General features: G+C 62.9%; 1 protein-coding gene across 3 annotated transcripts in view; it reads right to left on the reverse strand.

The window, feature by feature from the left end:
* Positions 1–1317: 1317 nt before the first annotated feature.
* The window catches only part of REXO1 (RNA exonuclease 1 homolog), a 36077-nt gene continuing 21798 nt past the window's right edge, over positions 1318–15596 (reverse strand). The window contains exons 3-16 of one of the 3 annotated variants that reach the window (XM_049876201.1): positions 14466–14558; positions 13580–13790; positions 10031–10194; positions 9812–9943; positions 9274–9397; positions 8479–8592; positions 8211–8348; positions 7877–7990; positions 6185–6258; positions 3469–3579; positions 2539–2654; positions 2188–2326; positions 1836–1956; positions 1318–1412 (exon numbers count right to left, since the gene is read on the reverse strand). In XM_049876201.1, the coding sequence (XP_049732158.1) occupies positions 1324–1412; positions 1836–1956; positions 2188–2326; positions 2539–2654; positions 3469–3579; positions 6185–6258; positions 7877–7990; positions 8211–8348; positions 8479–8592; positions 9274–9397; positions 9812–9943; positions 10031–10194; positions 13580–13790; positions 14466–14558 (1740 nt within the window). In that variant the 3' untranslated portion in view covers positions 1318–1323. Of the gene's footprint in view, positions 1413–1670; positions 1957–2187; positions 2327–2538; positions 2655–3468; positions 3580–6184; positions 6259–7876; positions 7991–8210; positions 8349–8478; positions 8593–9273; positions 9398–9811; positions 9944–10030; positions 10195–13579; positions 13791–14465; positions 14559–15596 lie in introns of those variants that run through there. The other 2 variants (XM_049876200.1, XM_049876199.1) reach the window with 2 other exon arrangements.

Raw genomic sequence — 15596 nt, forward strand, 5'->3', positions numbered from 1 at the left:
CCCATCAGTGGAGCAGGCAGCAGCCCCCTGCCCCTTTTGTATTAGCTCCTCAGACCTCAGCAGGCACTCACTCTTCGGGTTTCCATAAGGGGGGCTACACACTCCAGGAGCCTGCCCTGCAGCCCTGAGTCTAGCCCCCCCAGGCAAGCAGGGCAGCCCCACTTACAGGGTGGCCCTCCACCCCCCAGAGGGGCCGGGGAGTCTGAGCCCCAGGCTTGGGTCTGGCCCAGCATGTGGGGACCCCATTAGAGTGGTGGGGCACCCAGGGTGCTGGAGGCTAATGGGATCTCACCTCTCCATCTTCCCCGTTGCAGCGGGGCTGGCCCTGGTTTTGGGAACAGTGACCCCACAGGCACGGAGACTACCACCACAACGCAGGAGCTCTAAAATCCATACAAACATTTATTCTGTCCCTGCCCGCATCGGGGAGGGAGACCGGGCACCAGGTGGGCTGTGGGCTCTCCAGGCAGCCTGCTGGAGGGGAAGGGCAGGAAGGAAGGGCTCCGGAAGACAGTGTCAGAGGCCGGTGGGGCCTGGGGGCCCAGGAAAAGCCGCCCAGGTTCTGAGAGGCCCCAAAAGCCCAGGTAGGCTGGGGGGAGAGGGTAGAGGTGCCCGCCTGGCCCCAAACGCCCTGGAAGCTCCTTGCCTGCGTGAGGACATACATCCCGGCAGCGAGAGGCTTTCGGGGTGCGGTATGGGCAGACTACTCCCGGGCCCCTGGCCTGGATCTCACGCACACCCCACCCACCCATCCCCAGGAGGCGGGCCCGGGGGGCGGCTCCTCCAGGTGGGGGGACGACGACTATGCAAGCCATCGGTTTAAATTAAAAATAATAAAAATAACAATACAAAATAAAAAAAGACAACCCGTCTCAAAGAATCCCGGGACAAACTGGCCCACCCACCCCCTACCCCCCACCCTCCACATCACATAAAAAGGGACAGAGGCAGGTTGGGGCGCACTGCCTCTGGGCACGAAATTAGGACCTGGCTCAGAGGGGGTGCAGGGCGGGCTGGCGGCGGGTCCGTCCTGCCCCGTGGCCGGTCAAGTCAGCAGCAGCCACCGGAGGCCGGAGGCCAGGGGCAGAGGCCGGAGGCCAGGGGCAGAGGCCGGAGGCCAGGGGCAGAGGCCGGAGGCCAGGGACAGAGGCCGGGTCAGCTCCGGCGTTGTTCTCTGGAGATGTCGTCGCGCCCGGTGGGTCTGTCTCCGTGGCTTTGCGAGGTGGGGTACAGGGTTAACTCTCGAGCTTTATTGCACTGTTTCGGAGGCGGGCGGGCTAGGACGGCGGGCGGTGGGGCCGGTGGGCGGGCGGGCGGGCGGGGTCACCGCTGGGTCTTGGCGTCTTCTCGGATCTTCCAGACCATCAGGTGCATGCAGGCGCTGGCGTCCTCACTGGAGCTGTGCCCGTCCGCTGGAGGGGGGGGGTCACTGGTCCGCGGGCAGGAGGGGCGGGGTGGGGCGGAACTGGGCGGGGCCGGGAGAGTGGGCGGGGACTACCAGGTGGGCGGGGCGAACGGGGGTAGGAAAGGGTGAGTAGAGTGGGGTGGGGAGGGCGGGGCCGGGAGAGTGGGCGGGGCTAGTAGGTGGGCGGGGTGAACGGGGCTCGGAAAGGGTGAGTAGAGTGGGGCGGGGCGGGACTGGGTGGGGCCGGGAGAGTGGGGCGGGGCTATCAGGTGGGCGGGGCGAGGAGGGCAGGGTGGGGCGAGCAGGGTGTGGAGGGTCTAGGGTGGGGTGCTGGGGTGGAACTGGACGAGGCGAGGAGAACGCGGAGTGGGAAGGGAAGAGGAGGGGCGTGAAGGGGAGGGCACGGGCGGGCAGGTAGGCGGGCGCTCACCGTTGTCCTGGATGATCTGTCTGAGGTAGTCGGCCATGAGGTTCCGCAGGGAGCGCTTGTAGGGAAGGCCCAGGCGGTGCGGGAAGAGCACGGCCGTGTCCACCACCGTGCTGTGGATGACCTGCGGGCCGGCAGGTGGGGGGCGGGCTCTGGATGGCGGCATGGCCCGGGATGGCCCAGCCCCTCCGCCTCCCAGATCACACGGGGGCTGGGGGGCCCGAGGGGGCTGGGGGACCCAGGAGGGGGCTGGGGGGCCCAGGAGGGCTGGGGGGCGGAAGGACCTGGGGTCCTCGGCTCAGAGCAGGCAGAGCCACGGAGACCCACAGCGCTGAGGCTGGGGACACAGCCTTACCTTCAGGGCCAGCAGGTCGCTCTCCAGGCTGTGCCCAATGAGGATGGTGTCAGCACTTAGCATGCTGAGCAGGACGGCCTGCACGTCCCGCAGCGTGATGCTCGTATCTGCCAGGTCAGCCTCGGTCACTCCCGAGAACCTGGGGGAGCGCCGTAGGTGAGTGGGGCTGGAGCCTGCAGGGGGCTGGCGGGGCCCAAGGCAGGAGCCCCAACGCCGGAGCCCCAACGCAGGGGCCCCAATGTGGGAGCCCAAACTTGGGAGCCGTGGGTGGGCTTGGCCTTGAAAGGAAGGGCCGGCTGGTCAGTGTGGGGAGGGGGGCAGGGGGCCTGGGTGGCTGGGGGGCCAGCGCACCTGGTGTTGTAGTCAACGATCTCGTTGTCAGGTTTGACGAAGGTATCGTAGACCACCCGCATGTCCGTGTCCACCACGGTGACGCGTGTCAGCTCCAGGCCATACGTGGTGTAGGACTGCAGCCCCAGCCACCAGAGGGATGGAAACCGGTCAGGTCCTGCCACTCAGGCCTGGGGGGAGCTGGCCTCAGACACACTGGGCTGGCCGCCCCCGTGGATCCTGAGAGCTGACCGTGTACCTGCCCGTCAGCCGGCAGGAGGGCCTCCCCTGGCGACAGGTCTTCCTCCCTTTGCCAGCACTACACCATGAGTTCTGGTTCACAACAAAGCCGCTGTTGCTACCAAAAACCCTGCAGGGCTTCTTAGGAGAGGCAGGGTGGGGTTGGACCCCAGGAACGTCCTCTCCAAAGCCAGCATTCCTCTCCCTGCACCCGACCGCCCCCAAGTGCAAAGGGGCCCTGCTGTACATGCAGATCCTGCTAACCTGCTCTACGTCTCGTAAACTGTGCATGGCGTTTGTTAGAGAGGCAAAATCCCACACGAAAGAAGCGCCTGCTCACCGGCCGGAGAACAGCCTTTCCGGGCAGACGCCAGCCACACTGTGTGATACGCTCAGGGCTGAACTACAGACAACCCCCCCATGAAGAAGGCTGGGACTGGCCTCTTGTTCCCAGCTCTTCCTCTGCTCTTTATCCCAAGACCCTTCTTCGTGGCTGGGCTTCTGCAGTGGCTCCACTCTTACGTGGAGTTGCTGCGTCAGCCCTGCAGAGCAGCAAGCTGCCTTCAATCCACAGGGGCCACAGATACTTAATTCACTGCTCTTGTCACTTACTGGGGGGTGGGGGACTGGCCAGGCTGGGGCCCAGGAGGGGCTCCGGAGGCCAAAGCCTTCCCAAATCACAGGACAAGTTCTGGGACCACATGTACTCACCATCTCACAGTCGAGGGCATAGACTCCTGGGTGAGCGTCTTCCGGATGCTCTTTTTCAAAGGTCTTCACGAACCCTTCAAGGTTTTCCTTCCGGCCATCCTGCACGTGTTGCTGGGGGTGGGGACAGAGAAGATGGTGAGGGGTGGGGGTGGGGTGAGATGAAGAAGACTGAGAGGGTGGGAGTGGGGTGAGAGGGAGAAGATGGTGAGGGGTAGGGGTGAGGGCGGGGTGAGATGGAGAAGATGATGAGGGTTGAGGAAGGGGTGAAAAGGAGAAGATGGTGAGAGAGTGAGATGGAGATAATGGTGACGGGGTGAGAGCGGGATGAGATGGAGAAGATGGTGAGGGGATGAGGGTGGGGTGAGATGGAGAAGACAATGATGAGGCGGGGTTGGGACAAGGTGGAGAAGAAGAGTGAAGGTGTAGGTGAGGAAGGAGAGTAGGGTCAGGGGCCTGGGCCAAGGGACGCCTCTGGTGGCTGTTGTCCGTGCGCTCTTGGTGGGGCTGCCTAATAGAGGCTGCAGCCGACTAGGACATGGGACGGAGCCTTACTCATCCCACCAAAGACAAGCTCCTGAGGGAGAGCCGCCTGCAGGCAAACGGGCTGAAACACAACCACCCCTGTGCCCGTCAAGCTCCCTGCCCTTCCCCAGGAGCTGCCAGAAGGATCTCGAAGAGCAGGGCCATGCCCAGGGACAGGTAAAGACTTGGGCAGGGGAGACAACCCTCCCACCTCCCAAGGGTCCTGAGGGTTCACGCCAGCAGTGAGCCACCTGGGCCAGGCTGCTTCAGTCCTCTCCCACCCCTCCCCCAGCCCCCTAGTCCTGGGATCCTCCTCCTGGGGGCCAGCTTCCACACACACACTTGCCTGGGGAGCCAACACCAACCCCCGACCCAGGAGCTGCTGGTATAGGTGCTCAATCCAAATACTTTAGAAAACTAAAGGGTGCCCTGGACACTGGTGGTGCTCAAGGGATCAGGTTCCTCACCACCATAGAGCTCAAACATAAACTCATAGCCCTCTCCTGGGGCCTGGCTCACTGCAGGGCTGCCTGGGGACCACAAGCCCCTCACGCTGCGTCCTGAGGTCCTGGGAGCCCCACTGGGTCTCTAGCATGTACTCAGGAGGCCCCCAGAGCCACCTCAGCCAGGGCTCCCTGAGGAGAGAGGCCTGCACTGCCTGCCCTCTGGCCTGGGGAGGAATACCTGAGGTCCCTGACCTCGTCCTGCTGAGCCCTCGGCTGCCCACAGCTGGTAGCCCTGCTGCGCCTCCCCCAGCTGGGGCTCCTGGGTACACCTCCCTCCCTGCCTCAGTTTCCCCAGTGGTCTATGTGGTGGAGACAGGGACTAAAAACAAAGACAGGTCAACCATCAGCCACACTGTCAAGATGAGAAAAAGAAGCTCAAGGGGCCAGGCTCCTCCCCACAGGCAGCCCACACGCCTCCCCACAGGCTGTGGGCCTGCACGCCTCCCCACATGCCTCCCCACACTCCTCCCCACAGGTGGCCCGCACGCCTCCCCACACACCTCCCCACAGGTGGCCCGCATGCCTCCCCACACACCTCCCCACAGGCGGCTCAGCTCCTCCCTACAGGCGGCCCACACACGTCCCCACGCTGCTCCCCACAGGCGGCCCACACACCTCCCCACGCTGCTCCCCACAGGCGGCCCACACACCTCCCCACGCTGTTCCCCACAGGCGGCCCACACACCTCCCCACGCTCCTCCCCACAGGCGGCCCACACACCTCCCCACGCTGCTCCCCACAGGCGGCCCACACACCTCCCCACGCTCCTCCCCACAGGCGGCCCGCACTCCTCCCCACAGGCGGCCCACACACATCCCCTCACACCTCCCCACACACCTTCCCACAGGCAACCCGCACACATCCCCACAGGTGGCTCGGACGCCTCCCCCCACTCCTCCCCACAGGCGGCCCACACACCTCCCCACACGCCCTCCCACACTCCTTCCCACAGGCGGCCCACACACCTCCCCACAGGCGGCCCGCACTCCTCCCCACAGGCGGCCCACACACCTCCCCACGCTGCTCCCCACAGGCGGCCCACACACCTCCCCACGCTCCTCCCCACAGGCGGCCCGCACTCCTCCCCACAGGCGGCCCACACACATCCCCGCACACCTCCCCACACACCTTCCCACAGGCGACCCGCACACCTCCCCGCACACCTCCCCACAGGTGGCCCACACACCTCCCCACAGGTGGCCCGCACGCCTCCCCACACACCTCCCCACAGGCGGCCCACACACCTCCCCACACGCCTCCCCACACACCTCCCCACAGGCGGCCCACACACCTCCCCACAGGTGGCTCGCACACCTCCTCCACAGGTGGCCCGCACGCCTCCCCACACACCTCCCCACGGGCGGCCCACATACCTCCCCACACGCCTCCCCACACTCCTCCCCACAGGCGGCCCACACACCTCCCCACACGCCTTCCCACACTCCTTCCCACAGGCGGCCCACACACCTCCCCATACGCCTCCCCACAGGCGGCCCACACGCCTCTGCTCAGCCCAGGGTGTGACAGGTGTTTCCTGAGAGGGTGCGGGAACGGGGGCTTCCTTGTGGGAACAACTCGGGAAGAGCTGGCCACCCGTGCCTGGGACCAGTGAAGAAGAGAAGTTGGAACAAAAGACCAGGGCAGGGGTCCACGCAGGAGAAGGGGTGCTGGAACCCCAGGAGACCCACCTTTGCGACCTGGCAGCCGACGGAGCCGACGGCAGCTGAGCAGCACGTGTACTGAGTCTCCCAGCCACCAGCCACTGCAAGGAGACATGATCAGGGGAAAATGCTGACCATCCACACTACGGACTCAGCTGGGTCCCCCACATCTGCCCAGTCCTGACCTCCACTGGAGTGTGACCTTATTTGGAAATAGGGGTTTTCTCTCCCCGCTTTATTCTAAAAATACATACAACAAAACACACACCAACCCGACGATTTCTCCACATACAGTGCAGTGACTGCATTCCTCGTGCGCTGCTGCCATCCCCAACCTCCTCTTCCAAGTCGTTCCACCACCAGGGGCACAGCCTCGCTGCCCCCGAGCAGAACCCCCTTCACTCTTCCTCTCCCCACTAGGAATCTTTGCTTTCTAAATATTTGCTTAGAAAATGGGTTTTCTTTTGCTATCAAAGTGGTTCCATGGAGTGCGGTGGGTCCTAATCTGTCCCTTCTGAGCATAGCCTAATAAAAAGTGACACATGGGGGCAGGGTAGAGGGGTGCTGGTGACCAGGGAGGTGATGTGGGGGCAGGGTAGACAGGTGCCACGTGACCAGGGAGGTGACATGTGGGGCAGGGTAGACAGGTGCCGGTGACCAGGGAGATGACATCTGGGGCAGGGTAGACGGGTGCCACGTGACCAGGGAGGTGACATGTGGGGCAGGGTAGACAGGTGCCGGTGACCAGGGAGATGACATCTGGGGCAGGGTAGACGGGTGCCACGTGACCAGGGAGGTGACATGTGGGGCAGGGTAGATGGGTGCTGGTGACCAGGGAGGTGACATGGGGCAGGGTAGACGGGTGCCGGTGACCAGGGAGGTGACATGTGGGGCAGGGTATACAGGTGCCACGTGACCAGGGAGGTGACATGTGGGGCAGGGTAGATGGGTGCTGGTGACCAAGGAGGTGACATGTGGGGCAGGGTAGACGGGCGCCACGTGACCAGAGAGGTGACACGTGGGGCAGGGTAGATGGGCGCCCGTGATCAGGGAGGCAGACACATCTATAAGGAGCGCATGACGACCGAGGGCCGTGGTAGCTCTGACTTGAGACTTCTAGCCTCCAGAGTAGAGAATAAGTTTCTGTTCTCTAACACCACCCACTTGGAGATGATGACCCCCACTTCCAGCAGAGGGGACCCTGGCACTGGTTGAGGGGTGGCCTTGGGCCCTTTCCTGGGGTGAGGGCTTGGGACAGGACACCTGCTGATCCCACTGCAGGCCCCAACGCATGCAGCCCCAAGACCCCGGCAGATTTGCGCCAAGGACAGGCCGGGGCAGGGATTCCAGGTCCCCACCCCAGGGTCCGGGCAGTGTCCTTGGTATGCTGGACACGGGACCGAGAACTGTGGCACAGATGGGGCCCGGCCGCATCGGGCGTCAAATGAAACAGTCATGCAGAATGGGACAGACCATGCAGAAGCAGGGTACACACAGGTCCCTGAGGGTGTCGGGGAAACCTCCCTTTTACCTGCCATGCCCACGGCACGGCGGGAGGGACTTGTGTTACTTTTGTGATAAAAGAACAAAGGGGGACAAAAGAGAAAAGGGGGTCTCGAGAGAACAGAAAATGGGGGCATGGAGTGGGATCACAGAGGGAAGCAGGGGACTGAGGACCACTGGTCCCCCGCCTGCCCCCCACAAGCTGGGCTGGCTCACCTCGGTTCCGCCGGAGCCGCCCCCAGTGGTAGCAGCACTCCTCAGCGCGCACGCAGCGGCCTGAGGAGGACACAAGGTACTCGGCCCCGCAGCGACAGCAGATCCTGCAGGAGGCTGCGGGCAGAACGGACAGACGGTGAACCAACAGACGGACAGACGGGAGGGGGTGTGGAGTCAGAGCCTCAGGTGGGAGTGGCTGTGGGGTCAGAGCCTCAGACAGGAGGGGGTGCGGGGTTGGACTATCCCCCCGCCCCGTGCTGTTCCCTCCACCTGGAGCCCCCTTCCTGCCCCCACCCCATCAAGGCACAGGTAACATGCGGAGGCGGCCGCTCACCATCCTTGGGCTTCTTCTCCTCAGCTGTGAAGATGACAGCTCCGCCAGGCCGCTCAGGGTGGGGGAAGGGATAGCCATTGTCCTTGAGTTGATCCTCAGTGAGCAGGTACTCCTTGAGGCGGCTGTACAGCGCGGCCCCTGCGGATGGACACCCAAAGGGCCGGCCGTCATGGGGCAACGCAGAGGGCACCCGCTTCCAAGAAGCAGGGGTGGGACAGCCTGTCTTCAAGAGGCCATGCTGTGGGGCTGAGCAGAAGGGTGGGCTCACCTTTCAGGTCTTCCACCCGGGGGCTGCTTGGCCGGCTGAGAGAGAAGCTGGTCTTGGCGGCCAACCTGCCACCCAGAACCACCTCGTGGGACACCAGCCGCCGGCTGCTGGTTTCTGCAAGGAGGGGGGCGTGGAGAGCAGAGTAAACTCAGCTGACCAGATGCCCCGCTACCCCCGCCCCTCAGGCCTTGTCCCCTTGGCGACCCCCCCAGCTCCGCACTTCTGGAAGGTTCCCCACAGCCCAGACAAGGGGAGGAAAACCTTCATGTGCGATGAGTACTGTGTGGGGAGAACCCTGCAGGCCCCCACCCTGAACTCTGTGGTGCGCCTGGCCCTTCCTCGGTCTGGAGGCCCCACGCTCCCCATGGTGAGAGCTTCCCCCCACCCCCTGAAATGTGCGAATGGGTGGGGAGAAGACAGTGAGACCTCAGTGCTGGTCTGCGCAGAGCCTGCCAGCCCCTTGAGCATGGGCGCAGAGCTAATGAAGGGGACGGCAGCGAGGTGGCGGGCCAGGCGCCCACTGAGTGCTTAATGCACCTCAAGAGAGCTAAGGAGTGTGCTCTCTCTGCACAGCCCCCCAGCTGTGAAGGGCCTGGGGGCTCCATTAGTGGGGGACCAAGGCCTGAAAAAGCTTCTCTGCTTGGACGGGTGGCTAATGGGGAGGGCTGCTCCAGGGGCCTCCCTGACATCGGCCTTAAGTTCTTGTCGGCTGTCTGAGGCTCTGTGAAGGCCACCCCAGTACCCCAAGCACAGCCCGCACCTTCTAGCTCTCTGTTCCCACTGCCCCAGACTCACTGCTGAGACCAGGTGTGGTGCTGGGGACCAGGCCCCGCAGCTTCTTGAGGGTGTTGACGGCGACATTCAGGTAGATGTTCTTGCTGGGGCTACGGTCGTAGGCCACCTTCTCCTCGGTCAGTGCCTGTGGACAGGCACGCCGGCACGTGGCGCTCAGTCCTGGCACCACACCAGGGACCCCGGAAGCAAGTGGCAATGGGACCTGGGAGGTGCTGGGCTTGGGGGCTGGGGGGTCCTGCACCTTTCCCAGACAGCCCCCTTCAAACAGCTGTGGAGTCAACTCTGACTCCTGGCGCCCCCACGTGTCAGAGCAGAACTGTGCTCCACAGGATTTTCGATGGCTGATTTTTCAGAAGTGGATCTTGAGGCCTTTCTTCCAAGGCTCCTCTGGATGGACTTAAACCTCCCACCTTTCAGTTGGCAGCCTGGCACATTCACCATCTGTACCACCCAGCTGAGACTGATCGTCACGCAAACCTGGAGACTGGGGAGGGGCGAGGACCTGCCTGGCTCCTGGCCCAACCCCCCGGCCCTGTACCTTCTCGATGGCTTCCTGGTTGGAAGCACAGAACTTGAGACACTCCTCGATAAACAGGTTAAGGTACCGCTGCCGGATGGCTGTGGGGACTTTGGCCCCAAACTCTTTGGGGATAATGGGCTTCTTTAAACTCTAAAGGGAAGCACAGCCAGTAAACAAGGTGAATGGAGGGGATGGAGACCGAGGCCCCCCATCCCGGGCCGGATCCCACCATGTCACCTGCAGCGATGGACTGTGGGCAACCCGCTTGGGGGTGGCGGTGGAGGTGGTCTTGGAGGCCATCCCTGCCAGCGTGCGTGTCTTCAGGGGCTGCCTGCCAGGCTCAGGGCCGTGGGAGGGCTGGCTGCTGCTGGCCGCCAGGGTCCGCTTGGCACCTGTAGGGGCTGGCGGGGGGCCGGGGGTGTGAGGGCAGGCAGCAAGCAGGCCCATGACCGAGCTGCGGAGCACCAGGTAGCTGTGGTCGCTCAGGGCCAGCAGCACGTGCATCTCACAGCAGAGGGCCGGGGGCCGCAGCTTGCAGCTTGGGCTGGGAAAGGACATTGGGCTCTATCTGCGTGCGGGCAAGTCCATCGAGCGGGGATGACGGTCAGCAGCGGGGGGCTGGGTCAGGCACCGGGGCCGCCAACGGGGTGATGTGGAGGGTGGCGTGGGCTGTGTCGAGCTGCTGCATGGTCAGGCCCCCGGCTCCGAGGCATTGACATCCAAGGGAGGAAAGGCCCTGGCTCCTGGGCAGAGGACCCGAGGGTATGGACAGCCCATCCCTGGTCATTGTGACCAGTGCCGGCCTCTATGTTCTGCCCTACCCACCGATGAGGTCACAAAGTACATAGTCTCTGCCTGTGGGGGCAGGGCTGGGGGCTGTTTCTGAGGCGAGGCCCCTGTGTGTATGTGTCTGGGGGTCTGATCAGGTGTGAACTTGGGTGCTGGTGAAGAGACAGATGCTCAGAGAGCTGGACATCCCTTTCTGGCCTCGGGCCCATCTCTTCCCAAACCGTCTGGCCCCCTAGGGGGCAGCCCGGGCCAGCGACCACGGGGCCACAGGCCACCGCGCACTTGCTGCCCTGGTGAGCTTTGGGCCCACGTGCGAACCACAGAGGACATGTCGCCCCTGATGGTGGCCCCCACAGTGCCAGCTCTGCCCAGCCTTGTCACACCAAGCCTGTCCTGGCCTAGAGATGCACAGTCCCTGTCATGGATTACCTGCTTGACCATATGGGAAGGAGATCTGAGTGCAGTCAGAGTTTTCATGCAGCCCTTGGAGGTCCGCATAGAAAGGAACATTCACATGACACACTGGACTTGGCACCAGCACTCTGGTGGAGCTGGCCTTTGCAGCTCAAATGCTCACAACCAAGGTCTGCAGCCAGAGTCATGCTCAGGGTCACTAGGAGCACCTGACAGATACGCAGCTGCAGCCACCTCGCTGGACTGTACGCACACGCACGTATGTCTGAGTCGACTAGACTCTAGAGTGAGAGATCAGGACTGTATGCGTACACACGTCTCAGGGTCGACTCCATACTAGAGCAGGAGGTCAGGACTGTAACGCACACACACGTGTCTCAGGGTCGACTCCATACTAGAGCATGAGGTCAGGACTGTAACGCACACACACGTGTCTCAGGGTCGACTCCATACCAGAGCAGGGGGTGAGGACTGTAACGCACACACACGTGTCTCAGGGTCGACTCCATACTGGAGCAGGAGGTCAGCACTGTAATGCACATACACGTGTCTCAGGATTGACTAAGTCCTAGAGCGGGAGGTCAGGACTGCAACACACACACACGTGTCTCAGGGTTGACTCAATACTAGAGCGGGAGGTCAGGACTGTAACGCACACATGCGTGTCTCAGGGTCGACTCCATACTGGAGCAGGAGATCATGACTGTAACGCACACACATGTGTCTCAGGGTCGACTCCATACTAGAGCAGGAGGTCAGGACTGTAACGCACATACACGTGTCTCAGGATTGACTAGATCCTAGAGCGGGAGGTCAGGACTGCAACGCACACACACGTGTCTCAGGGTTGACTCAATACTAGAGCGGGAGGTCAGGACTGTAACGCACACACGCGTGTCTCAGGGTCGACTCCATACTGGAGCAGATCATGACTGTAATGCACACACACGTGTCTCGGGCTCAACTCCATACTAGAGCAGGAGATCATGACTGTAACGCACACACGCGTGTCTCAGGGTCGACTCCATACTAGAGTAGGAGGTCAGGACTGTAACGCACACACACGTGTCTCGGGGTCGACTCCATACTAGAGCAGGAGGTCAGGACTTTGACGCACACACACGTCTCAAGGTCAACTTGATTCTGGGCCACTCCTCTTCCCCATGCCAAAGCCATCACTGCTGACCCCCTGCGACTCTGGCTTTGGGGCTGTAGCTCAGCCGTTATGGGGAAGGGGAGGCGGGAACGCAGTCAGGGGTCCCTGCAGAGTCTTTTCTAAAGGCTCTCACCCCCAGGGGAAAAGAGGGTGACTGCTGGGACACCAAAGGGCACATTGCTGGCCACCAGGCCAGGCTCTAGGGGCACTGAGGGCATGGGAGTTACTCAAGGTTGGTCTTTGAGACAGCAGCGGGAAGCTCCCCCGGGAGGTGGCGGGACTTGCTGTCCTTGCTGGCCCTCCTCGCTAAGACCATGGCCCCAGACTCTGCATGCTAATGAGGCCCCTGAGTTCCCGCTTAGGTGACATGCCTCCCCTCACAGTTTCTTGTGCCTCCACAGAATATTTCAGGAAAACAGAGCCTCGGACACACTGACAAGCCACCTAGCCTGACAACAGAGAAGGCACCAACTTCCAGACAAGGTCAAGGGCAGGGATAAAACATGCCCTTCAGACTAGAAGAAACACGGTCCCCACCCTCTACCCCCATTGTCATTGTTAGCTGCCGTTGAGTCTGCCCTAGACTCGTGGCGACCCCACGCACAACCGAACGAAACACTGCCCGGTCCTGCGCCATCCCTGTGATCAGTCGTGGATCTGGCTGCTGCAACTCACTGGCTGATTTTCTGAGGTCCATCACCAGGCCCTTCTTCCTAGTCCATCTTAGTCTGGAAGCTCCACTGAGATGTGTTCAGCATCCCAGCAACACGCAAGCCTCCAGTGACAGACGGGAGGTGGATGAGCATGAGGTCACTGGCCAGGAATCAAACCCGGGCCTCCCATGTGAAAGTGAGAGTTCTACCACTGAGCCACCAGAGACCTCACCATCCCTTCTGTCTCTTACACACGTCAGCTGCTAGAGCCCATCAGAGACCAAGCTCTTCCTACAGCCATACCCACCACTGACACCTTACTAGGTGGGATGCCACACCTGGGAAAGGCTTGCCACGCCCACCTCCAGACCATCCTGAGGCCCTGATCCCAGCTGGGACCGAGTCCCTGGGCTGTGCCCTCCATGTCCCAGGAGGCAGGAGCCTGGGCCAGAGGGGGAGGGGTGGCCAACAGGGTGGGGGAGGCAGGGACACAGAGAAGGGCAGCAGGGACAGCCGGGACGGCCACCCGGGGTCACACTCCAAGGAAGCCTGATACAAAAGCAGGACTGGGGAGGAAACAGCACCCTTGATGCCCACAGCCAGGAGGGGTGGGGCAACACCAGGCCTCCACTGTGACCGGGCAGGGGAGGTCCCCTACTCTGTCTCACAGATGAACCGAGGCCACCGCAGTGAGAAGAGCAGGGCCTGGGCTGGGACTCCCCTCTGCGCCCCTAGGGCCCACCCCGGCCAGGACAGGCCCAGCCCGGGATGCACCTGCAGCCAGGCGGGGGTTGGGTACGTGGGCGATCCTCCTCTTCTCTCCAGGCGCTGAGATGTGCACAGAGGACAGCTTCTCAGCCGGCCGCGGGGCCTGGAGCCAGCTGGCCGACTCCCTCTGGGCCTGCTGGGCACGCCGGTAGCACACCTCCTGGGCAGTCAGGGGCCGGGCCGGGGTCACTGGTGGGGCTCTCCTTGGGGGCTCTGCCTGGAGGACCAGAAACGCTGGGGTCTAGCTGCACATAGAGAGCCCCTGGAGCCCTGGGACCAGGGTGCAGGCGCCTGCCAAGGATGCCCCAGCAGGAACCAGCAGGCAGCCTTGGCCCACAGGTATGTGGCGGCTCCATCCTGGGTGCCCACGGGGCAGGGGTCCTCCGGCTCCTGATGTCTTCCTGCCCAGGCTATGCCCTTGGCCCTGACATAGGGCAGGGTGGGATCCCTGGCAACTGGTACGATTGGCCCCACTCCAGCTTCTGCAGGAGGAGGGCAGGAAGGAAGGTGTCGTGCCTGAATACACTGAGCAGGACCCCGCTGCTCCCCACCTCTCCTGTGAGAGTTCACTGACCCCACAGCAACCCCAGAGCCATACAGCGTGCTGGGGATCGGGACCCAGAGGTCTCAGTCCAGGCTGGGGGGCTGTTTTCCCTGGGCTGTGCACCCCCCAGCCCCCTGGCACTGTGAGGACAGGCAGTGGGCCAATCTCATCTCTCCTAAGATAGCACCAGATACGGGTTTCCCAAAAGAACCCATCGAGAAGGCACGTTGGGCCCTTGTTTCTGCAGATGGGTGCAGGGCTGGGTAGGGGGCCCGGCCCCTCCAAATCACATCCAACCCCTCCCTTCTTACCACCGGCCGCCATTGGCAATGAGTCAGATGACCTCACCTCCCTCCCCTGCTTGGCAAGATGGGAGATCCTTCTCTTCTGCCCAGGGAACAGAGTGGTCAGGCCTGTATGCTCCTTCTCCTCCTGGGGTGGCTGAAACACAGCGCACACAACACACATACACACACACAACATGCACACACATGCAACACACGCAATACTCACACATGCACACATGCAACAACGCAACACACATGCAACAACGCAACACACGCACACACAACACACACACGCAACACGTGCCATTTCTCAACATGGGTCCCTCCACGGATCCTCCCCAACCCCTAGCACCGACACATCTCCACCTAACCTCAAAACTGCCCCCAGGTGGAAGATGAAACTTGCCAGACCCTGAGACTTGGGAGTGGGGTGGGAAGGAGCAGACACACTGGAGTTGGCTACACCCTGCACCTCTGAGGTGGGGCATGGTCTGCACCTGGACCCCAGGAGGCACGCCGGGCCTGTCTTTTGGGCCAGGACAAGGCCCCTGACCCAGCCCCAGGTCCCAAGCCCACCTCCCCAGCCCTGCCACCTGGAACCCCTCCCCTGGCTCCTGTCCTGTGCCCCAAACCAGGGCAAGGGCTGGGAAAGGCCCAGGGCAGGGACTGAGAAAGGCCCAGAGCAGGGACTGAGAAAGGCCCAGGGCAGGGGCTGGGAAAGGCCCAGGGCAGGGGCTGGGAAGGCTTAGGCAGGGACTGGGAAAGGCCCAGGGCAGGGGCTGAAAAAGGCCCAGGGCAGGGGCTGGAAAAAGAACAGGGCAGAGGCTGGGAAAGGCTGTTAGTGAGCGAGCAGAAACCAGAAAGCGCGGCCAGGAGGGAAGGGCCTGGGTGTCGGTTTGTTTGAAGGCAGTGCCCCCTGGTGGCCGTGGTGGGGAGTGTGAGGAGACGGGTGTGAGCCGCCAGGGCAGGGGAAGGGAGGGGTGCTGGGACCCGCGTAAGAGGGCTACCCCTTGGCCTATCTGTGGGAAGGTGGTGGCAGGAGCCCCACTGGGTGGTGGTGACAGCGCCCACTTTCTGGACTGGGTGCAGGGGGGCAATGGGCAGCTGCCAGAGGCTCTTGACTCAACCAGGGCAGAGGCCAGTGCTGACTGACCAGGATGGCAGGTGGCCAGTTTGCATCATCACCGAGACC

This window comes from Elephas maximus, chromosome 3 (assembly GCF_024166365.1).
Source record: "Elephas maximus indicus isolate mEleMax1 chromosome 3, mEleMax1 primary haplotype, whole genome shotgun sequence".
Lineage (NCBI taxonomy): Eukaryota > Metazoa > Chordata > Mammalia > Proboscidea > Elephantidae > Elephas > Elephas maximus.